Source organism: Lithobates pipiens, unplaced genomic scaffold (genome assembly GCF_037356315.1).
Source record: "Lithobates pipiens isolate NorthernLeopardFrog02 unplaced genomic scaffold, aLitPip1_a1.2 Scaffold_16, whole genome shotgun sequence".
Taxonomy (NCBI): domain Eukaryota; kingdom Metazoa; phylum Chordata; class Amphibia; order Anura; family Ranidae; genus Lithobates; species Lithobates pipiens.
In genome coordinates, this window is record NW_027507748.1 from 261,538,253 (window position 1) to 261,562,492 (window position 24,240).

Below are 24,240 nucleotides of genomic sequence, written 5' to 3' on the forward strand. Positions count from 1 at the left end.
CTAGCAAAAAATATGGATTTTAACTTGTAAACGCCAAATGCCAAAAATAGGCTTAGTCATGAAAGGGTTAAACATGGAGTTGGGCTTTACGGTGAAGACTGTGGTTTGCCTATTATAACCATGTAAGGATGTGGTGAAAAAGATTTGATAACCACTGGTGTACTGAATGCTCGTAGAAATATATTTTTCTGTTTGGTTCACATCTTTAAAGCTTGCCCTAAGGTGCAGGTCACAGTAAAGGTGTCACTTGCTGAAGGGTTTCAGGTGCAATACATTTTTAGGAATATGTTTCAAGTTTATACAGTAAATATGTCCCCTTTGTGATGCCATATTCAAAATCCCAAATTAATGACCGGAAGTGAATAAAAATCTCTCCAATTACAAAAAAACATAAAATCGGTTTTAACATTTCTCCCCTCTATCCAAAATTTGAAAAATTTGAAAAAAAAAAAGTTTTAACCAGACTTCTAAATTCAATTATCTTAATCAAGTCTTTATCATATAGGTCCATGCTATGTCAGTTTATACACAATGGTGAAACACATTGCATAATACATAGGAAGGCAACAAAACAGCATTACATACACACTTCATATTTAGTGTGATGCTCTTTTCACATGAATAAACACTAGAAGAACAAATGTGTTCCTGTAACATTTTGATGATTGTAACAACTGTAAAATGAACAAAATCAGAAAAGTATGAAAATAGAGATTTAGACTTTGCTTATGTTCCGAATCTGGGATCTCCGTGATCGGTTGTAGATTTGCCGTACACCCGAGATGTCTTCTAGAAGAAAATAAATACAGTATAAATAGGTTTATAAATATCCATCGCTCTCCATGTATGTCTACCTTACAAAACTTACCAGATGACCTCTTATAGTGGCTAAAGAAGACAACGCACAACACCATGCTTAGAAAAAGGATCCACCGCATTATATTCCATGGTTTGTGCCTGTGACGACTCCTGCAAAAAAATAAATAGATGAAAAAAAACCTTATTGACAATTTAACCTACCAGCTAGTTCATACAAAATAGTAAAAAACAGAGATCAGAGAGTGAGGGGAAATCTCGAACACCCCTGGGCAGGGATAAAGTTGTGAAGTTAAAAGCAGGATTAGGTTTAAAAAAAAAAAAAAAATCCCACGCTTTGAACATCTCACAGAGCACTGTTTAATCCATCATCCGAAAACTGGAAAGAGTATGGCACAACCTGCCAAGAGACGGCTGCACACCAAAACTCACAGACCAGGCAAGGAGGGCATTAATCAGAGAGGCAGCACAGAGACCTAAGGTAACCCTGGATAGCTGCAGAGTTCTACATCAGAGACTGGAGTATCTGTACAAATGATGACAATAGGCCGTATGCGCCATAGAGTTGGACTTTATGGCAGAGTGGCCAGAAGAAAGCCATTACTTTCAGCAAAAAACTAAATGGCAAGTTTTAAGTTTGCAAAAAGGTATGTGGGAGACTCCCAAAATGTATGGAGGAAGGTGCTCTGGTCTGATGAGACTAAAATGTAACTTTTTGGCCATCAAAGAAAACACTATGTCTGGCGCAATCCCAACACATCACAGCACCTAAAGAACACCATCTCCACAGTGAAACATGGTGGTGGCAGCATCATGCTGTGGGGATGTTTTTCAGCAGTTGGGACTGGAAAACTGGTCGGAGTTGAGGGAAAGATGGATGGTGCTAAATACAGGGATATTCTTGAGCAAAACCTGTACCACTCTGTGTGTGATTTGAGGCTAGGACGGAGGTTCACCTTCCAGCAGGACAATGCCCCCAAACACACTGCTAAAGCAACGCTTGTGTGGTTTAAAGGGAAATATGTAAATGTGTTGGAATGGCCTAGTTAATGCCCAGACCTCAATCCAATAGAAAATCTGTGGTCAGACTTAAAGATTTCTGGCAAGCTCATAGAGACTTATTTTAGTTTGCCTCACCTGCCTGCAGCCCGTAGCCTGTGAGGAGAGTGGGGAATGCATACCCCCCCCCACACTTTACACACTGCCATTGTGGAGGGGAGGGGGTGGTGGGAGGACAGTTGGAGGGAAGTAAATGCACCTTCTCCTGAGTATACAAAAATCCTTGCACTGGCCCTTATCAGAAGTAAAGATGGACGGAGGTTCACTTTACAGCCACTTTAAGATCTGTGTAAAACATTTCCAAAGAGTAACTCAAGGGCGCTTTTAGGGCTCATGCACACTGAAGTTCAAAGGAGCTCAAAGAAGTGGCTCCTACAGGCTTTTGAGCTTTTATTTCTGCTTATAAAAGCTTGAAAAAGCTTGTTCTTATTTGTGCTCTCACGTTTTTAATGAGCTACTTCGAGCTTTTTTGAGCATAATGTTTTTTTTTTTTTCACAAACCCTCCTAGATAGGATTTTCTTAACCACTGTATAAACAAAGCAAAGGGCTGGAACAAAAGTTTTCGCACATTTTGAGCTCTATGGGGCACTATCTCCTCTTACAAAACACGATTTGGGGGGGGGGGGGGGGGTGTCTGTAGGAGGATATGCCTGAAACCGCCTGAAAAAGCCCTAGTGTGCATGGACATATCAGCTAACATGGAGGGGAGTTTCTAGGCAGAAAAAAAATAAGAGCTCAAAAAGCCTGTAAGAGCTGCTTCTTTGAGCTCTTTTGAGCTGCATTGTGCATGAGCCCTTAAGCTACTCAAAGCTTGCTGGAAGCTATACAAAAGCCTGCTGAAGTGTAGCACCCTCTACTTTAGATAGGTGCTAGTAGTAGGATTTTTTGTCAGTACAGGCAAATGTAATCAGGCCTAGCTGTAGTTTGTTTTGATCTATGTTGGCTGGGAGTGGCCTAGAGTAGCAGCAGATGACTCTCATGCTGCATCAATTCTCGGTTACCTCCCTCTGACTTCTAGATTTTAGAAGGAAGGAGGGAAAGAGGGGTGGAGCTGCCTGGGGTGTTCTAAGGTGCTCTGACTAATCCCCGACTTGGAATGGCAGGGGGCAGGCCTCGTTAAATACCTAGAATCAGCCCTGCTGGGGAGGAGTTGTCAGATGGAAGAACCGCAAGATGGAGTGCTAGCTATCATGGCCTTTGAGGAAGCTCCCTAGTCTGAGGGATGACCTTGGGCCTGGAGCTTGGGAGTGGGAGGGACCCTCCTACAAACCACAGGGGTGTTCTGACCAGGAGAGGACAGTGGAAGGTACTGCTGGGCAAAGTCTCCAGAAGGGATCCACCAGGTGTCACTGAGTGACAGGCACAGTCAGGAGAGCTGGGGAGGCATGCCAGAGTGGACTGGGAGTGTGCAGTCTGAGATGTATGTAGAGCCAGATGGAGATACTGATGTCATGGGCAGTGGAGAAGGGCAGCTGCAGCCAGAAGGTCTGGCAGAGCCTGAGGGCTGGCTGGGATCAGTAGTCCACCTAGGACAGCTAGCACCAGAACTTTCCATTCTCTTTGCTACACCAAAGGGGCCCTTGGTCCCTGCCTGCAAAGGGCTGTTGCAAGGGCCTGGCTGAAGCCAGTGTTAGGCCTAACCACATGCTAGCTGTGCCTGAAGAGTTGTGCTGGAGGAAGAGAAAGGAATAGTCTGCAGCAAGAGTTGTACTGGAGGAAGAGGAGAGTTTATAATTTGTCCCAAACAATGCAAAAAAAAATAAAAAATCTTTCTGGGCATCCCATGAATTCCTGAACCCCATCCAAGTTATAATCCCTCAATAAAAACACAAAAGAAAACAAACGGACTGTTCATTGTCTTGGAGTGTCTGGAAAGTGAACGCCGGGCTGGGTAGGGTGACAGGTGGACCACAATATCCAGCAGCCCCTACGTGGGTACCGATACAGAAGATTTCATGAAAGCTTGCTGTTCACACTGCCATTATACAAGCTGAAGCCCATGTGAAGCAGGCCAAATATTACTAACTTTGTCTTGGTCTCCATCTGGTGGCTAAACTGCACTACATTTTCTAAGTGGATAAATTTATTCAGCAGTATTTTGACCCTACTAAGTCCCTGTACATCCAATAATTCTTCACTCCCAGAAAGAAGAAGCCTCCCTCTGTGGCATGTGGTTGATGGAGCACAGAATATATATTCCCCTTTAGGCAGCATCATTGGTGAGATTTGAACTTAAACAGGGGTCAAGTCCTGGGGGAAAAAGTGTGGGAACTCCCACCCAAGATCCACTCCCGCACAAAAAAAGAAAAAAATAGGACATCGAGGCACATCAAGGCACGGGGCACATCAGGGCATGGGACACATCAGGCCACAGGGCACATTATGGCACATCAGAGCACATTATGGGGCACATCAGGGCACGGGGCACATTATGGGGCACATCAGGGCATGGGGCACATTATGTGGCACATCAGGGCACATTATGGCGCACATCAGGGCATGGGACACATCAGGCCACATGGCACATCAGGGCATGGGGAAACGTTGGCACATTATGGGTCACATAGCACATCAGGGCACATTATGGGGCACATAGCACATCAGGGCACATAGCACATCAGGGCACATAGCACATTAGGGCATGGGGCACATCAGGGCACAGTGGGGCACATAGGACATCAGGGCAGGGGCATATTACGGCATGGGGCACATCAGGGCAGGGGGCACATTTGGGCATGGGGCACATAGCACACCAGGGGGCACATTATAGGGTACATCGTCATCTTACTAGCCAGTTTGCAGGGTGGTCCCTCCTCTCTTCTCATCTATCCCCATTGGCTTGTGACATCATCTGGGATAGACCATAGATGAGAAGAGAGGAGGGGCCGCCGGGGAGCGAACAGCACTGTGTGAAGTGAGGGAGAACTTACTACAGCCAAACGCTTCCTGTGCTACTCTGCATACATCTCATTCGGGCGACTCTGGTCCTGCAAAGGGAATGGCGTTCCCGCAGGACTCGAGCCCTGAACTTAAACCAATAGCTAGTAACTGCTATACTCACTAACAACTAGGTTCACCTTTGAAAACTGAAATAAATAAAAGCACAAGTTTTGCTGGGTAAAAAAAATTTACATTTATAATTTTTTATGTTATTTATACAAACTTGCAAAGCTTTACACCCGTAATCTATGATTCATGGGTGCAATGTTGGGATCCTGCAAACTCTTCCTCCAGCTCTGCCTGTACCTATGTATGGGCTTTCAGTTGGAGAGCTGGAGGAGGATCCAATGGACTATGAGTGCCTGGGGTGGAAGACAGAACTTGTGAATGAATGATGCGGCTATGCGGACGGAGGCTTGGACAGCTGCGTTGAGTTTAAAAGTGACAGTATCTGGGGGGAGAAAAACAAAACCTCTCTTCTATCACGGGGGGGGGGGGGTGGGAGAGGCATTTACACCATGTTACACCCTAAATAGGGTGTAACGTGGTGCAAAAGATTAGTTTAGCCTTTAACACTGTTAATATGTATTTGATTGTATGCATTTCCCCCAGTTTCACCCTCCAGTTTCATCCCAGCATGTTCTTATAATAAAAAAAACTTCAAGTTTTTTTACACACAGTCAGGTTTTGTGAAGGATAGGAGGATTCAAGAAATAAAGCGGATGCGAGGGCCATTTAATTTTTCAGAAAATAAACTCTTTTATACACATTTCTCTGGTAAAGAGGCAGTTTTCAGGCCCAGGCTCTGAAGCAGTGCACCCAATCCAATTCCAATTCTATCATGGGCAGGAAGGACCTTATTAAAAGGCAGACTTGCCACTGCTTTCATCTTGAGTCTCTCCAGCTTGAATCCTGTAAAATTTTACCAATTCACCATGCTAAATTATCCCCACAGGCTAGGCCTCTCTAAGAGCCAAGCCCAATACTGTTCAAATACCACTTATCCCAGGATAGGGCAATTACCGGGAGACAGTTTTAACACTGCTCCTATACTGCTCATCCCAGGACAGGACATTACCAGGAGAAAGTCCTACCACTGCTCAATTAGCGCTCATCCCAGAACAGGGCATTGACTGGGGCAAGTCCTACCACTGCTCTAATATTGCTCATCCCAGGACAGGGCATTGGTAGAATAAAGTCCTCACAAAGCTCCTCATCTAAGTACTATTCATTACCAAGAGAAAGTCTTATCACTGCTCCAATATCGCTCACTCATGGACATGGCATTACCAAGAGAAAGTCCTACCACTGTTCCAATACCACTCACCTCAGGACAGTGCATTACAAGGAGAAACCCCTACCACTGCTCTAACACATGATTGGAGTATGTCCGATCGAACCAGTTGGTCGGGAAATATTTCCAACAAGTTGGAAAATTGGGTCCGACGGATATTCCGACGGAATCAGTCCGATGCATACCACACACAGTCGGATTATCCGACAACACGGTCCGATAGGACACATTCCGACGGATTCTCCGACCATGTGTACAAGGGCATAGAGAACCTGCATTACTTTATAGGCAATAAAGCTCACTTAAATGGCTGACAAGAGTGGCCTGAAGGGGTTAACTGATCAGTTTTACCTTTAGACAGGTACATGAGTAAAGGAGTTGCACGTATAAAAAATATAAACTTTTTTACTGACTGAATCAATTTCTTATTTAAAAGCAAATCATAACAGTTCTTTCAGATTTGTGTTCACAGTCACTGACCTTTACACTCTGATATTCAGACTCTCTCAATGTGGGTACTCTGTATCTCACCTTTCTCCATTAGGCTACTTTCACATGGAGGCGCTTTACAGGTGTTTTAGCGCTAAAAATATAGCGCCTGTAAAGTGCCTTTCCTGTCACTCCAGTGTGAAAGCCTGAGTGCTTTCACACTGGAGCAGTGCGCTTGCAGGACTTTAACGAAATTTTTTTTATGAAAGCAGCATTTTGGGGGCACTTTAGGAGCGGTGTATACACTGCTCCTAAAGCGCCCCTGCCCATTGAAATAAATGGGCAACGCCTTCAATGCGCTCCAGCAGCGGCGCTACACTGGGCGCTAGCAGGGGTCAAAAACACCCCGCTATCGGCCGAAAAAGCGCAACTAAAATGATGGTAAAGTGCCGCTAGAAATAGAGGCGCTTTACTGCCGACGCCCCCACTACCTCAGTGTGAAAGTGCCCTTAGGCTAATTATACGCAGGTGGCATTTTCTTTTTAAGCAGCAGTGGGACTTTGTTTCTAAATATTGTGCATACAAGTGTTTGGCTTACGTTTGTGGTGCAGTACCATTCACTACAGTGGGTAAATTTGGCAGTGAGACCTGTCAAATTCGACATGCCAAGTTAAAATTGTAGCTTATTTGCAGAGCTTTGCATTGTGCTCCAGCAGTGTGTAAGCACCAGAGCAGTCACCATATTAATTTGGAGGTGAGCAATCACAGGGAAGTAAAATTGCAGATCGATCCCCGATTCTTACAGCTCCTTTCCTCTCTGTGTTAAAGAGGCCTTAGGGGATAATCTTTTACCCTGGGGAAACATAGCTAACTGATACATGGTGGTACATAGCGATCTCCATCAGTTCTCGCCTCTCACAGCCACTACACATCTTCAGCTGACAAATCTCTCTCCCTCATGCTCCTTCTACCCGAATCAGGGTGTATTTGATCAAGTCAATTTAAATCACTATTTAAATCAACTCAATTTAAATCATATTTTTTAAAGAACAACTGTCACCTCTGTCTTGCAGCGGCTCCTCCTCTGACCTGCTGCTGACTCACCAACAGTCCCATTCACTTTAATGGGACAGCTGGTGATGCGGCAGTGACACTACAAGGTGAGGGACGTGACAGGAGCAGGTGAGTGGATGCCCGCTGCTATACACTGCTCAAGGGAGACAAATTCCACACCTTAAAGCGGAGGTCCACCCTAAAGTGGAGCTTCCTCTCATTGCAACCCTCCCCCCCTCCGGCGCCACAATTGGCACCTTTCAGGGGGGAGGAGGGTGCAGGTACCTGTACAGTACAGGTATCTGCACCCACTTCCGGCGTAGATTCTGCAGAAGCTACGCCCCTTTCCGCAGAATCTACGCCCCTTTCCGAAGGTCCCCTGCTGCCTGCTGGGAAACACATGGATCCTAGAGACAGCGGGGACCATCCTTATTGCGCAGCGCGACTTGCGCATGCGCAGTAGGGAACCGGGAAATGAAGCCGCAAGGCTCCACTTCCTGATTCCCATACCCAAGATGGCGGCGGCGGCAGCACCCGAGAGACGATCGAGAGATCGGCTTCGGGTGCCGACATTGCGGGCGCGCTGGGCAGGTAAGTGTCATTATTTTAAAAGTCAGCAGCTGCAGTATTTGTAGCTGCTGGCTTTAAAAAAAAAAAAAAAACGGCGGACTCCCGCTTTAAAGTAAGTGCCCTTTCACAAAAAAATTGAAAGATGCACTAACACCCTACAAACTCCCCCCGTTGACCACACAGGCGATACAGTGGTCCAGAGATTTGAAAGCCCTGCTGTTCTTCCCCTCCTTCCCTTGGGCTTCTGATATGGATCAGAGCAATTCCTAGTTAAAATGGTAACGGACCAGCATGGGACCAATCAGAATTGCTGTGATCCATCCTGGAAATATGTGAAAAGCACAATTTTTGTGTGTGGGAAAGATTAAAGTAAAATGACTGTTGAAGTGAACCTGTGCGTTTTGAGCATATAGATTACTATGTATATAGAACAGTAAACACTTAAACAAACAACCCAGCTACTACTCAGTCCAGCAGCCTAATGAAGTCAGCACAGACTCCACCCCAACATATTTAGTTTCAAAAGATGTTCTCAAGGGGCTGGCTAAAATGTTTGCTTTTTATATACAGTAAAACCTTGGATTGCAAGGATAATTAGTTACGGGAACATGTTTATAATCCAAAACACTCATATATCAAAGTGAATTTCCCCATAAGAAATAAGGGGAACTCAGATGATTAGTTCCACAACCATTTATTCATAGGTCTTTCAGTTTATAGTCCATATAAAAAAATTATAGCAATGTGACCAGGTTTTGTAACCATAAAATGTCCATTTACAAATGGCAGCCTCCACAAGGGGATTACAAGCAAAATCCAGCAGGAGCTACAGAGTGTAAAATAGAAGAGAGGCTCCTCTAAGTGTAGCAATATGGTTACATTTAATGAAGGTACAACATTTAGAAACTCACATGATAAAAACAGGAATATCTAAGCATGCGGGCACCTGGGGTAAAGCTGTCCACACCGCTGGCTCCCACCGCTGTCAGTCTGCAATCATGACCTGGAAGTACCTTACAGTAGAGAGATCTGAGAGCGAGGCTTTAAGCGCTTGTGGAGCAGAGTGTGGAAGGGATGATGTCAATGGCGGTGCAGAGGATGGTCTATGTGGACAGCTTTATCCCAGATACCTGCATACTTAGATGTGCTTGTTTTAATCATCAACCATGTGACTTGCTAAATGTTGTACTTTCATTAAATGTAACCACATTGCTACACTTAGCGGTGCCTCTCTCCTCTTTTATACTCAGTTGGGACATGACGCTACTTGTATATCAAGACATCACTTGTATATCAAGCCAAAATGTTCCATATATACGCGAGTATAAGCTGACTTTTTCAGCACATTTGTTATGCTGAAAAAGCCACACTTGGCTTATACTTGTGTGAAGATCTCGAGTGAGGGTGCAGCCTCACTGTGCCCATCCGCAGCTGTACCTTTGATAACCAAAACAGCGGGTGTTTCCCGCTGTGTCATGCAGTCTGTTCGGCGGCCGTCCACTATAACAAAGCTGATCTCCTCCTCACCTGTGATAGACGGAACACTGATTCAGTTTCCCAGCATTGTATCAGTGTTCTGTCTATCACGGACCAGGAGGAGGCGGGGCTTTGTTATAGTGGACAGCCGCTGAACAGACTGCATGACACAGCGGGAGACGCCCGCTGTTTTGGTTATCAAAGGTACAGCTGCGGATGGGCACAGTGAGGCTGCATATGTGCACTGATGATACAGGTGGGCACAGTGAGGCTGCAGATGGGCACTGATAATACAGATGGGCACTGATGATGCAGATAGGCACAGTGAAGCTGTAAATGGGCACAGGGTGGCTGCAAATAGGCATTGTTTACCCAATAGCTTCTGCATTTCCCATCCTAGGCTTATACTCAAGTCAATATGTTTTCCCAGTTTTTTTGTGGTAAAATTAGGTGCCTCGGCTTGTATTCGGGTCGACTTATACTGGAGTATATACAGTATTTAAAAATTCTGCTTGTCTTGCAAAATGTTCTCAAACCAAGATTTCACTGTATGTGTTTTGAGTGCTGCTGTACATATTTTTAGTTATCATTATTTAATGTTTTTTGCACCAAGCACAGTTTTCTCCTTTTTATATGTGTTTACCTGTTATACTGACCTGTTCTGTGCAATGATTTTGCACAAAGCAGCCCCAAACCTCCAGATTTTCAACACTCAGGTCCTCCACTTTAGTGTGTGCCCCCATATAAGCCACTTGCAATGGGGGCACATCAGCGAGATAGCTCTTGAGTTGGGCTGTGTACATCCATAGACACACACACAGCATGACTCATCGCTACTCATGGTATTTCATTTACTAATGCAAATGGCTAACAATATCTGCTTTGACATCATTGTTGGTAGGAGGAAGAGATTGGATGTTAAGCAAAAAAAAAAATGCAACAAAAAGTGCATCAAAAACAGATGTACATGTGGTTTTCATGCACTCCCATTGAAGTCTACATTGCATTGATGTGAACATGGACCTTAGAGAATAATTTGCTTTCTACTGTCATGCATTGCAGCATGACTGCAGACATACAACAAAACACACAAGGGTTAATGGAACCCTATTGCTGACTATAGACATTGAAATTGTTGGGTGGTGCCAGAATTGTTTTACCTTTCTCAAGCAGCCAAGAGAGTAACTTATCAGCTGTGAGCTGAAGTCAGAGACAGGTCATTCTCCATAGGAATTTACTATTTTACTGCCTGACAAGCTAACATTTTCTTTGATGGGATGAAAATACAGCTAAAACACAGCACACACCTATTTCTGACTGGTGAGGCAGCACTATGTGCGTGGTGGTGCATTGCGTTTTTTGAGTTGCACATTGGCATGCATTTTACATGCGTTGCAGATTTTTTTTCTGTACACTGCTTTGCCTTTATGGACGTTTGATTTGAATACCTTCCGCTGCACTGAAAAAAAAAAAAAATAGCATATGCCAAACTTTTTCTCAGCACTGGGCAAATGCAATATTATTTTGTGAACTGCATTCATGGGGAACCATTATTTTTTGATTGTCATGCATTGCGGTAATGCCCTCGCAAAGCACCTCAGCATATCTGGTGTAAATGAACCCCTAAGCCTGCTTATAATAATACGCTAGAAGTAAAAATTCTAGCCTTTGTTAAAATGCAAGATATGTGGCTTTGCTCAGTATGGTTTACACTTTCAGTCAGAGGAGTGGTAAGAAGGACACAGTAAAAACAAGAAATGGGAAGAAGAGGGTAAAATTCAATATAATGGAGAAAATGAAGAATACAAGCATAAAAAGTGTAATTAAAATGGTTATATTCACTTACGGAGGCTGTTGTGTAGCATAGCTGTTATTCAGAGTACTGGATTGGTGGAAAATCGAAGGATGATAGGTGTTCAGATCACTGGACTGGGTTATTCCATCAGTTGGACTGTGAGATTTGCTTTCTATTAAAAAATAGACCAATTACCGTAGTTAAATTTCGCACTTTGATTTATTGCTGCCTATAATCGGTATACTGTCTCTTTTTGTAGCTCACCTGAATTAACTGTTAATGATTGAGACAATAGTAGAGGAAAATACACTTCTAGGAGAAAAGGAAATGATGCTGCACACTCTGAATATTGGCAAAAAATGGGAAGTTTCCCCAGATGGGGTTTTCTTGGGCAGCAGAGTGAGACAATATCTTAGTATTTTTTCTAGAACAGTGGTCTCCAAACGGGGGCCTCGGGGGCCAGATGTGGCCCTTTGCTTGCTTCTATCTGGCCCTCGGGACACTATACCTCCAACTGACATTGAAGAGGCACCATTTCTCCCACTGATGCCATCAATGGTGCACCCTTCCTCCCACTGACACCATTGATGCGGCACAATTCCTCCTACTGAGACCAAAGTTGGGACACTATTCCTTCCACTGACACCATCAATGGGGAACTGCTGCTCCTACTAAGACCAATGATGGGGCACTATTCCTCCCACTGATACCATGTTACTTAGTTATTCAGATTGAAAAAGACACAAGTCCATCTAGTTCAACCAAAAAATAAATAAAAAATACAATCACATATACACAATTCTTCATCCACAGTTCCAGAGGAAGGCAAATAAACCCCAGCAAAGCATGCTCCAATTTGCTACAACAGGGGGAAAAATTCCTCCCTGATCCTCCTGAGAGGCAATTGGATTTTCCCTGGATCATCTTTAGCTATAAATGTTAAGGACGTTATTCTACTGCATAGCTTGGTGTCATCTGCAAAGACAGAAATTTTACTTTTAATCCCAGACCCTATATAATTTATAATGATATTAAAAAACAAGGGTCCCAACCCTGAACCTTGGGTTACACCTTAGACCATTCAGAGTAAAGCCTCATACACACGATTGGCCTTTGTACAAACTTTCCCGTGGACTTTTGTACAAAGGGCGTTGGCCATAAATTTGTATTGCATACACACGATCAGACTTTTTAGGCAACAAACACGAATGTAGTGGCGTGCCAACATACTGACAGCACGTCAAAAGAGGACGTTCAATTACTCCGGCGCCACCCTTTGGTCAACTTCTGTATTGTTGTCTGATCTTTTGCACAAAAGTAAGATGGTTTTGTGTACACACAATCGGACTTTGCTCCATCGGTCTTATGTTGTCAAAAATTTTGTCCGTTCGCACAGCCAACAAAAGTCTGATGAAAACCGAAAAAGTTTGTCCGATGGAGCGTACACATGGTAGGATGTTGCCTTAAAACAGCTAATTTGCATGTTTGTTGTCAAAAAGTCAGATTGTGTGTACGGGCCTTAAGAACCATTAAGCACTACTCTCTGAATTCGGTCTTTTAGCCAGTTTTCTATCCATTTACAAACTGATATTTCCAAGCCTGTAGACGTTACCTTATACATGAGCCATGTGTGGGGAACTGTGTCAAACACTTTTGCAAAATCCAAGTATACCACGTCCACCACCACCCCTCTGTCCAAGATTTTACTTACCTCCTCATAAAAAGAAATCAGGTTTGTTTGACAACTTCTGTCTTTCATGAGTCCATGCTGTCTGTTGCTTAACCGCTTGCCGACCAGCCGCCGTCATTATGCTGCAGCAGGTCGTGACTAGGGATGAGCTTCGTGTTCGACGAATTCCGAACGTTATGGGCCGTTCGCGCCAAATTCGTGTGGCGCTCAAGGCCCACAATGCACTGCGATGGCGCAGTGCATTGCTGGCTCATGATTGGCCAAGCATGCACTGTGACCCCGCATGCTTGGCCAATCACAGCGCAGGCAGCGAGGAGAGCCATGATTGGCCACAGGCAGGATGCCTGTGGCCAATCATAGCTCAGGCTGTGTAGTACACGCCCCATACTATATAAGGCCGCCAGCGCGGCGGCCTTGTGTAGTGTTTTGGCATCTGAAGCAGTTAGTGGGTGTTCTGTGTACCTTCAACACAGTATACACCGATCGTTATCGGACGATTTTTCGTTCTTGCTCTTCTGTAGTGGTTGTTGGCTGCATGCCCTGACCGCAGTATACACCGCTATATTCACCTATATAGCTAGCAATATATCTATCTTTTATAATAGAGCTTGCAGTCAGTGTTAGGAGCTTGTGCGTGCTGTCTGCGTGCTCTGAACCCAGTATACACCGCTATATCCACCTATATAGCAAACTATCTTGCTCGTTTTAAATAGAGCTTGCAGTCAGCGGTAGGAGCTTGCGCGTGCTGTCTGCGTGCTCTGAACCCAGTATACACCGCTATATCCACCTATTTAGAAAACAATCTTGCTCGTTTTAAATAGAGCTTGCAGTCAGCGGTAGGAGCTTGTGCGTGCTGTCTGCATGCTCTGAACCCAGTATACACCGCTATATCCACCTATATAGCAAACTATCTTGCTCGTTTTAAATAGAGCTTGCAGTCAGCGGTAGGAGCTTGTGCGTGCTGTCTGCGTGCTCTGAACCCAGTATACACCGCTATATCCACCTATATAGCAAACTATCTTGCTCGTTTTAAATAGAGCTTGCAGTCAGCGGTAGGAGCTTGTGCGTGCTGTCTGCGTGCTCTGAACCCAGTATACACCGCTATATCCACCTACATAGCTCTTTTCTATTTGAGCCATCTGCCATCTGCAGGAGTTAGTGGAATATACACTACCCAATTGCTGTTTTTCCCAACTCCCTTCAGGCCATTACCATGTCTGGAAGGCCAGCAAGGAGAGGCAGACAGGCACGAGCCTATAAAAGAGGGCAAGCAGGCTCTGTGTCTAGAGACAACAGTGCTGATCATGGACGCGGTGCATCGTCATCATCAGCACGTGGTCATGGGACACGCTTGTCCTTCTTTTTGGCAGCTGGACATGTTGAGTCGCAACATGCCAACGACTTGGTAGAGTGGATGACCAAGCCCTCTTCATCCTCCTCATCCTCTCTCACCCAGTCTCAGGGTACTAGCAAAGCAGCTGCCAACGCATCGCCTTCCCTCCTCTCAATGTCATCATCAGTGACTCCTTCCCTAGACCCACCACGTCCTCCTGAGGAGTCTCCTGAACTCTTTGAGCACAGTGTTGGGTACATGCTCCAGGAGGCTGCCCAGTGTTTTGTAGGCTCTGATGATGATACTCAGCTAGAGAAAGGCAGTAGCGTGAATGCAGAGAGAGGGGATGCTCAAGAAGGACAGCAATCTGGCAGTCATGTTCCACAAGCTGCAGCATACTGCCAGGTTTGCTCCAGCGATGAAGAGGGAGGGGATGATGAGGGCACTGACTCCACGTGGGTGCCTGGTAGGAGAGAGGAGGAGGAGGAGGAGGAGGAGGAGGCACATGTCCAACGAGGCAGGATGCCCTTCAGGAGCCAGCTTAGGGGCAGCACACCGACTGAATCACACCGCAGAGCTCTGCCTGTGCAGGGCGCTGCCTCTGCGCGTTATTCTAAAAGTTCTTTGGTGTGGGCCTTTTTTGAGACGAGTGCATCAGATCGCACCGCTGCTATTTGCAACATATGTCTCAAGCGTATCTCGCGTGGCCAAAACATCAGCCGCTTGGGCACCACATGCTTGACCAGACATATGTTGACCTGCCATGCAGCTAGTTGGCAAGCGTACCTCAAAGACCCACACCAAAGAACAAAGCGGACCTCTCCTTGCTCCTCATCAGCTGGGATCTCCAGCCCCACTAGACCTTCAGTCCTCTCTGAAACCTGCTCTGAGAGGAATGAAGGTGTAGAATTAGGTGTGTCACAGCCAAGTGCTTCCGGGCACTCTGCTAGCAGTACACCCACGTCCGATTATAGCAGGCAAATATCCTTTCCCCAGCTGCTGGACCGGCGAAAGAAGTTCCCTCCCAGCCATCCACATGCCCAGCGGTTGAATGCTAGCTTGGCTAAATTGCTAGCACTTCAACTGCTGCCTTTTCAGTTGGTAGACTCGGCCCCCTTCCGTGAGTTTGTACAATGTGCGGTTCCTCAGTGGCAGGTCCCCAAACGCCACTTTTTCTCATGGAAGCGATTCCGGGTCTCCACCGGCATGTGGAAGGCAATGTCCTTGCCTCGCTGGACAGGGTGGTCAGCGGTAAGGTGCATATTACCGCTGACTCATGGTCCAGCAGGCATGGACAGGGACGTTACCTGTCTTTCACGGCCCATTGGGTCACTCTTCTGGCAGCTGGGAAGGATGCAGGACAAGGTGCAGTAGTGTTGGAGGTTGTTCCGCCACCACGCCTCCAAAATGCTACTATTGGTTGTGACACACCTCTCTCCTCCACCCCCTCCTCTTCTTCTTCCTTCATGGCCTCTTCCAGTGCTCTGTCCTCAGAACCAGCGGTGCTCCGTAGGCGTTCCAGGGGCTACGCAAGTACGCAGGCAAAACGATGCCATGCCGTGCTTGCGCTGGTTTGTTTGGGGGACAGGAGCCACACTGGGGCGGATGTTTTGTCAGCTCTGCAGGGGCAGGCCGAGAGGTGTTTGACGCCACGCCAGCTTAAGCCAGGAATGGTATTTTGCGACAATGGCACCAACCTCCTCTCCGCCCTCCGACAGGGACAACTGACCCATGTGCCCTGTGTAGCTCACGTCCTTAACCTGGTGGTGCAGCAGTTCTTGGGCAGGTACCCGGGCTTACAGGATGTCCTGAAGCAGGCCAGGAAAGTCTGTGTGCATTTCCGCCGATCATTTAATGCCTGTGCTCGGCTGGCTGAGCTCCAAAAGGAGTTGAACCTGCCCAAGAACCGCCTTATATGTGACATGCCCACCAGGTGGAACTCAACGTTGACCATGCTGCAGCGGCTGCACACGCAGCAGAGGGCCATCAATGAGTACCTGTGCGACTACGGCACCAGGACAGGGTCAGGGGAGCTCGGGTTTTTTCTCACCACCCCTGTGAGGCATGATCAGGGATGCATGCACTGTCCTGTCACCGTTTGAGGAGGCCACAAGGATGGTGAGCAGTGACAGTGCATGCATCAGTGACACTGTACCTCTTGTCCACCTCTTGGAGCATACGCTGCGTGGAATAATGGACAGGGCACTTGAGGCAGAACAGAGGCAGGAAGAGGAGGACTTCCTTGCCTCTCAAGGCCCCCTTTATCCAGACAGTGTTCCTGCTGTGCCACCCATCACACAGGAAGAGGATGAGGAGGAGGAAGAGGAAGAGGAGGATGATTGTGTCAGCATGGAGGTGGAGGCTGGCACTCAGCATCAGCAGCAGCAGCAGTCTTGTAGGGATGATTTACAGTCCCAAGAAACCCGTGGACTTGTACGTGGCTGGGAGGAGGTAGCTGCGGATCATGTTGTCCTTAGTGACCCAGAGGACTCCGGACCGAATGCCTCAGCTAACCTACGCTGCATGGCCTCCCTGATCCTGCAAATCCTGCGGAAGGATCCTCGTATTCTTCGGATCAAGGAGAGGGACCATTACTGGCTGGCCACTCTCCTTGATCCACGGTACAAGGGTAAGGTTGCCGACCTTATCTTGCCATCGCAGAGGGAGCAGAGGATGAGACATCTCTGGGAGGCCTTGCAGAAAGGTCTGTGCAACGCGTTCCCAGAGACTGGGAGGTTACAAACTCCTGGTCCTGGACAACATGTTGCTGAGGCATCGGTCAGAAGGAGCGGTGGAGAAGGTGGCCGTCTGACTGATGCTTTCAGACAATTTTTTAGTCCGCAGCCCCAAGGTATGATCAGTTCCAGCAACCAGCGTCTGATTTACATGGCGCAGGAATAACTAGGGGTAAGGTCAGACTTGGACACCTTTCCCACCGAAAATCCTCTGGCTTACTAAGTCTTGAGGATGGATCACTGGCCAGAGCTTGCACAGTATGCAATTGAGCTACTGGCCTGTCCTGCATCCAGCGTTCTTTCGGAACGCACCTTCAGTGCTGCTGGTGGCTTTGTTACCGATCACAGGGTGCGCCTGTCCACCGAATCAGTTGATCGACTGACCTTCATCAAGATGAATCAGTCTTGGATCACCCACAGCTACCAAGCACCTGAAGCTGATGTAACCGAATAATTTTTTTTGAAATATCACATCCCTTCAAGACTGCCTATGCTGATGCTGAGTGGCTGTCCTGTTATGTTGATTGTCTATCCTCTTCCTCCTCCACTGATATGTTGGAAGAACATTTATGGTTCTGGGTGATGCCATCAGCCCAATTTTTCTGCCCCTGTTTAACAGGGGCGTTTAATTACAATTTTTGATGCAATGCTTTGCAGCAGGGCTAATTCCTGCACTACAACTAGAGTATATGGGAGAGGTTGCAGTGTGGTGGCACCAGCACCAGTGCCTAAGGCCCAATTTTTCTGCCCCTGTTTAACAGGGGCGTTAAATTACAATTTTTGATGCAATGCTTTGCAGCAGGGCTAATTCCTGTACTGAAACTAGAGTATATGGGAGAGGTTGCAGTGTCGTGGCACCAGCACCAGTGCCTAAGACCAAATTTTTCTGCCCCTGTTTAACAGGGACATGTAATTACAATTCTTGATATAATATTTCATAGGAGGGCCCGTTCCTGTGCCCACCCAGAGTAACTGTGAGGACTTATAGTGTTGTGGCACCAGCACCACAACCACCAAAGGTCAATTTTTCTACCACTGTTCAACAATGGCATGTAATTACAATTCTTGATATATTCGTTCACAGCAGGGCGCTCCAGCGCCCACCAAGAGTCACTTTGAGGGCTTACAATTTTGTGGCAAAACCAACACCTTGTTCCGCCATTTCTGCAGAGCATATAGGGCAGGCCTCTACTTTCAAACATCCAACTTACAAACATCTCCTACTTGCAAACGGAAGGAGATAACAGCAAGTGAGATGAAAAAAGATGGACGACAAAACAAATTATACAGGGGTGATAACCCTTTTCCAAAAGCTTAAAAATCATTTTTTTGACTGGAGCTACACTTTAAAAATGTACCAGTTGAAAATTACAAACAGATTCAACCTAACACAACAAACCTACACAGTCCCTGTCTTGTTTGCACCGCCTGTATACTGCTGATCTGAGTATATAGGGCCTGGGGGCCACACGCATTTCCTTTTTTTTAATATGGGTACGGGTTTCCCTTAATATGCGTACAAGACCCACAGGGGCTGGTAATGGGCAGGGAGGGCTACCCATGCCATTTTTCTCAATGATTTTCAACCATATTGCAGGAACCAGATATAACATTAAAACCGCAAGCAATTTTAAATGATGTTATTTCCGTTAAATGTCATTATGTGCAGGGACTGTTCTAAACACAGGAAACATGTGGCACTTCACAGGCATACTACAGACACCCCCCAGGCACGATATTTAAAGGAATATTTCACTTTTTTTTTCACTTTAATCGTCATCAAAATCAGTGCTCCCGCACAAAACGGCCAATTTTAAAAACATTTTAGGCATTGACCCATGTCCCCTGGGGCAGGAGCTAGGTCCCCAAACCCTTTTTAGGACAGCATCTTGCATATTAGCCGTTAAAATTAGCACTTTTAATTTCGAACGTTCGAGTCCCATAGACTTCAATGGGGTTCTAACGTTCGTACGAATTTGGGGTCCCTTCGAAAGTTCTGGTGCGAACCGAATCGGGGGGTGTTCGGCTCATCCCTAGTCGTGACATTCCTGCGAACTGTTGTAGCTGTACGTCGGCTCTTTACCACCAAAAGACGGCAATTTTGCTTGGGTACAGTTTCAGACAACAGAGGTGATCAAATACCACCAAAAGAAAGCTCTATTTGTGGGAAAAAAACACATCAATTTTGTTTGGGAGCCATGCCGCATGACCACACAATTGTCAGTTAAAGCGACGCAGTGCCGTATCACAAAAAATGGCCTTGTCATTGAGCAGCCAAATCTTCTGGGGCTGAAGAAGTTAAAATATTTTTTTCCAGCAAGAACTCATCTATGTGGTCTTTTATTAAATTCTCCAGCATCTTCCAGACTATGGAAGTTAAAAGAGAAGTAAGGTTTTTTGTTTTTTTCAGTTTTTTCAGTCCGATGCTGCATCTGTCCTCTGTCGCCTCTGCGCTGAGAACTGAGTGATCGAACACCACCGACGGCTCGGTTCTCACAGCTCCCCGAGCAAAGAGCTGCTGACTCTCAATCAGCAGCTCTCCGCTCTGCCCCCTGTGCACACTGGAGCGCTGAGCTGTGGAGGGGCAAGGAGCGGTGGTCTCAGGCTCTCAGCGGCTCACTTAGAAACTGAGACGGGTATCAGTCCAGGCACCTGGTGATCCAGACTGTCATGATGATGCTGTGCCTGGACTTATTCCTGTGATGTCCTCACAGGAGTGCAAAACAAATTGCATTTCTGTGACCCATAGGAGAAGCCCAGCCAAACGAGCTCAGACTGGGTTTCTCCTTTAAACTAACAGATCTATAGTTACTTAGTAAAAGACTTTTATCCCTTTTTTAAATATGGGCACTACATTCGCTCCTGCACCAGTCCAGTGGTACCCATTCAAGTCATTAACGAGTCCCTAAATATTAGAAACAATGGCCTTGTTTCCATGGGGGCCCTACCGCCATTTTTGCCATTTCTGCATACCAAGATCTTCTGGGCCACGCTGGGGCTACCAGAAACACTGACTTCTTTTCCTGCCTGATCCTGCGAAGAAGCTGTGGTAGTAGCAGAATAGGAGGGAATGCATAAATCAGTGAGAACTTATCCCACAGGGTCACCAACACATCTGTCTCGCATGCAAGTGAATCCCTTGTTCTTGACACAAAGTTGTCGATCTTGTCATTGAACGTGGACGCAAACAGATCTATGTCCGGGATCCCCCATCTTGGGCATATAGCCAGGAAGATGTCGGGGAGAAGAGACCATTTCCCTGGGAACAACTGCTGGCGACTTAAGTAGTGTGCCTGCCAGTTCTCTACCCCTGGAATGAAGATTGGCAAAATGCACGGCACATGCTTTTATGCCCAGGATAGGATCTTATTTACCTCTCCCTGGGCTGCACGACTTCTGGTGCCCCCTTTGGTGATTGATATAAGCCACTGCTATGGCATTTGCCGGATTGGACCCTGACAGGAAAACCCTGCAACCTGAATGTCCAGGCCTTTAGGGCTAGGTACGCTGCCCGAATGTCTAGAATGTTGATGGGTAAGGTCCTCTTGGTTCTGGACCATTTCCCTTGGACAGTCATCTCTTTCAGAACTGCTCCCCAACTGAAAGGCCGGCATCTGTTACTACTTTCCAGATAACTGGTAAGAAGGATTTCCCTTTCCACAGATTCTCAGGTATCAATCACCAACTGAGGCTCTGGCACACTATTGTGATAAACGCACTGGAAAATCTAGCGCCTGGACTTTCTTGTTCCGGGCAGACAGGATACTGTTTTGCAGCAGTCTCGAATGAAACTGAGCATAGGGAACTGCTTCAAATGAAGCCACCACCTTTCCGAACAACCTCATACAAAGGCTAATAGAAGGACCCTTCTTTGCCCTAACTACCTGAACCAGCTCATTTATGGCGCTTATTTTTGCCTGGGGTAAAAACACCCTCTTCTGGGCTATATCTATAACCAGACCAACGTACTCTAGTCTTCTTACTCATTTTAAAGAAGACTTCTCTATGTTGAGGACCCAACCTAGGTATTCCAGGTAGTTGACTGTGGTCACCAAGCTTTGGTCTAAGCAGGCTACCAACCAGTCTATTAAAAGCAGGCCTAGGTCGTCTAGGTAAGCTATAATCGTTATACTCTGGGCCCTTAATATGGCCAGAGGAGGGGCCAGTACCTTTCTAAACACCAGAGGTGCAGTAGTTAGACCGAAAGGTAGAGATACAAACTGAAGATTACGTTTTTCCACTTTGAAATGCAGATATTTCTGATGAGCGGGGAAAGTAGGTACATGCAGGTATGCATCCTTGATGTTGACTGATGCCAGAAGTTCTCCTCCTTGTAGGATGGAAACTACTGATCGCATTGATTCCATGCGAAAAGATTGAATTTTTAGGAACCGGTTTAGATCTTTGAGATCTAGACTAGGTCTGGCATCTCCATTTGGTTTTGGCACCGTGTAAAGGTTTGCATAAAACCCCAATTCCTGCTCTTCCATGGGAACCACCATTATTAATTTTTGTGACAAAAGTCACTCCAATGCTTGAAGGAGAGACTTCTTTTTCTCTGGGTCTTTGGAAACATTTGATCTAAGGAAACGAGGAGATGGGAATTCTCAGAACTCAAGTTTGTAACCTAGAGTTATTGTGCAGACCACCCATCTTGTTGTGAAAATCCTCCTGCCAGACCTGTGAGAACTGTAGTAGTCTTCCCCCCACCCAATCGAATGAGCATAAAGAGGCTTTAGCGTTATGTTTTATAGGTTCCCTCCCCCATTCTTTTTTCCCTGCGGTTGACTCTGAGTTTTACCTCTTGAACTCTCCAAATCATCCCCAAACAGCCTCAGACCACAAAAGGGAAAACCAGTCAGGAGCTTTTTGCATGGCGCTTCGGCTGACCAATTTATCAACCATAAGATTTTACGCATATGCACCAACCCAAGCGTAAGGCGAGAGGTCTGAAGGATAGAATCTCAGACTGCGTCAACTGCAAAACACAAAGCCGCTGGCAAGTTGGCTAACGCCTGGGCCTGCTGTTCAGGGAAAACCTTGAACACCTGTTTTAAGTGGTCTCTCAAGGATTGACATACCCCAATTGCTGCCACTGCAGGTTGAGCTCCTGAACCTGACAAGGAAAAAATGTTTTAATTACAGAGAATATAGCAGCGTCAATTGCTGGTATACCCCACATCTTTGTAAATCTTTCCTCCATAGGATAAAGTGTTGAAAACTTTTTAGGAGGGAAAAAATGTTTATCTAGGTGATCCCACTCAGAATAAATAAGCCTTTTTTCCAGCAAAGAACGAACAGGAAAAGCATGCACAGCTTGAGGAGGCTTCAGTGAACCCAAGAAGAAGTGGGATTTTCAACTGACTCAGTTATGGGTAACCGGTTCCCGACCGGCGCACGCCGATGTACGTCGGCAGAATGGCACGGCTGCGCAAATGGGCGTACCTGTATGTCACTTTGAATTTACTGCTGTGCCATCACGTGCGCGCTGGCTGGGAGCTCCATGAGTAGGATCGTGGGTCCCGCTGACTGAATGTCCACGGGAATAACCACGACTGTCTCACGGAGAGGAAGAATGGGGAGATGCTAATGTAAACAAGCATCTCCCCGTTCTGCCTAGTGACAGTGTCAGCTTTCTGTGATCGGGAGCTAGGATTAGTGATGTGTCACAGCTAGCCCATCCCCCCTACAGTTAGAACACATCCCTAGGACACACTTAACCCCTACAGTGCCACCTAGTGTTAACCCCTTCACTGCCAGTCACATTTTACACAGTAACCAATGCAATTTTAATCGCACTGATCGCTGTATAAATGTGAATTGTCCCAAAATCGCGCCAAAATTGTCTGACGTGTCTGCCATAATGTCGTAGTCATGATAAAAATCGCTGATCGCTGCCATTATTAGTAAAAAAAAAAAAAAATAATAAAAATGCCATAAAACTATCCCCTATTTTGTAGACGGTATAACTTTTGTGCAAATCAATCAATAAACGCTTATTGCGTTTTTTTTTTTTTTTTACCAAAAATTTATAGAAGAATATGTATCGGCCTAAACTGAGGGAAAAAAATGTTTCATATATTTTTGGGGGATATTTATTATAGCAAAAAATAATGCGTTTTTTTTCAAAATTGTCGCTTTTTTTGTTTAAAGTGCAAAAAATAAAAACCGCAGAGGTGATCAAATACCACCAAAAGAAAGCTCTATTTGTGGGAAAAAACACGTCAATTTTGTTTGGGAGCCACGTCGCATGACCACGCAATTGTCAGTTAAAGCGGCGCAGTGCCGAATCGCAAAAAGTGCTCTGGTCTTTGGCCAGCAAAATGGTCCGGGGCTTAAGTGGTTAAATGTGTAGCGGACCATTTCAGTAAGAGAATGCACCAGCAATTTCTCAGCCTGTGAAGCTGAAGAGGGGTCACTCCCCACTTGATTCTTCAGAAGAGGAGTCATCAGGGCTCTACCCAGTCCCCTGAGGGGGATTCGTCTCCCCTTCCCCAGAGTTCCTCTGTTTGAGGGTCTTGGGTGGTAGAAGGGGCCCTAATGCGTTTTCTTCCACTTTGTAAAGATGCGATTAAGGCCACTAATCTTTTCTCCAATCCACTCATGGCTGAGGAAAAAACCTCCCAAGTAATATATACAGGGGCTGAAATGCCAGAAGCAGTTGGAACCCCCTAAACCCAATCGCTCACTCTAACCAGCCTCTCTAGGTCTTTCACGGGGAGATGGCGTTGCAGAGGGGGGGCCCTCAGAGCCTGAGGGAGATCCCTTTGAGCCCCTATTTTTTCAGGGTATTTGTACCTCTCCTTCTTCCCATAGTGCCAAGCACAAATGCCGAGGTACTACCAGAAATGCACCCACTGCTGAGCAAAATAGTTCAGCAATTGCCACTGCTATCAAGGCTCAGTCTGATGCTAAGTAAATGTACCTGGGAATGCCTGTGTCACCCACACTCACATGCCATCCATCTGCTCTGTGTCCCTCCTTTAGCTGTGTGCACCTGAAAAAAGTGCACCTTTATAGCTAGGCATAGCCCGCGTTGTGGGTGATGA

The 24,240-nt window shown here is 46.1% G+C and overlaps 1 protein-coding gene across 3 annotated transcripts in view; it reads right to left on the reverse strand.

Moving 5' to 3' along the window:
- Nucleotides 1-472: 472 nt before the first annotated feature.
- LOC143984325 (polymeric immunoglobulin receptor-like) overlaps nt 473-24,240 on the reverse strand; it is a 57,540-nt gene continuing 33,772 nt past the window's right edge. For 2 of the 3 annotated variants that reach the window (XM_077484564.1, XM_077484566.1), the window contains exons 4-6: nt 11,485-11,605; nt 869-969; nt 473-789 (exon numbers count right to left, since the gene is read on the reverse strand). In XM_077484564.1, coding sequence (XP_077340690.1) covers nt 716-789; nt 869-969; nt 11,485-11,605 — 296 coding nt within the window. In that variant the 3' untranslated portion in view covers nt 473-715. The remainder of the gene's footprint in view (nt 790-868; nt 970-11,484; nt 11,606-24,240) is intronic. The other variant, XM_077484565.1, reaches the window with a different exon arrangement.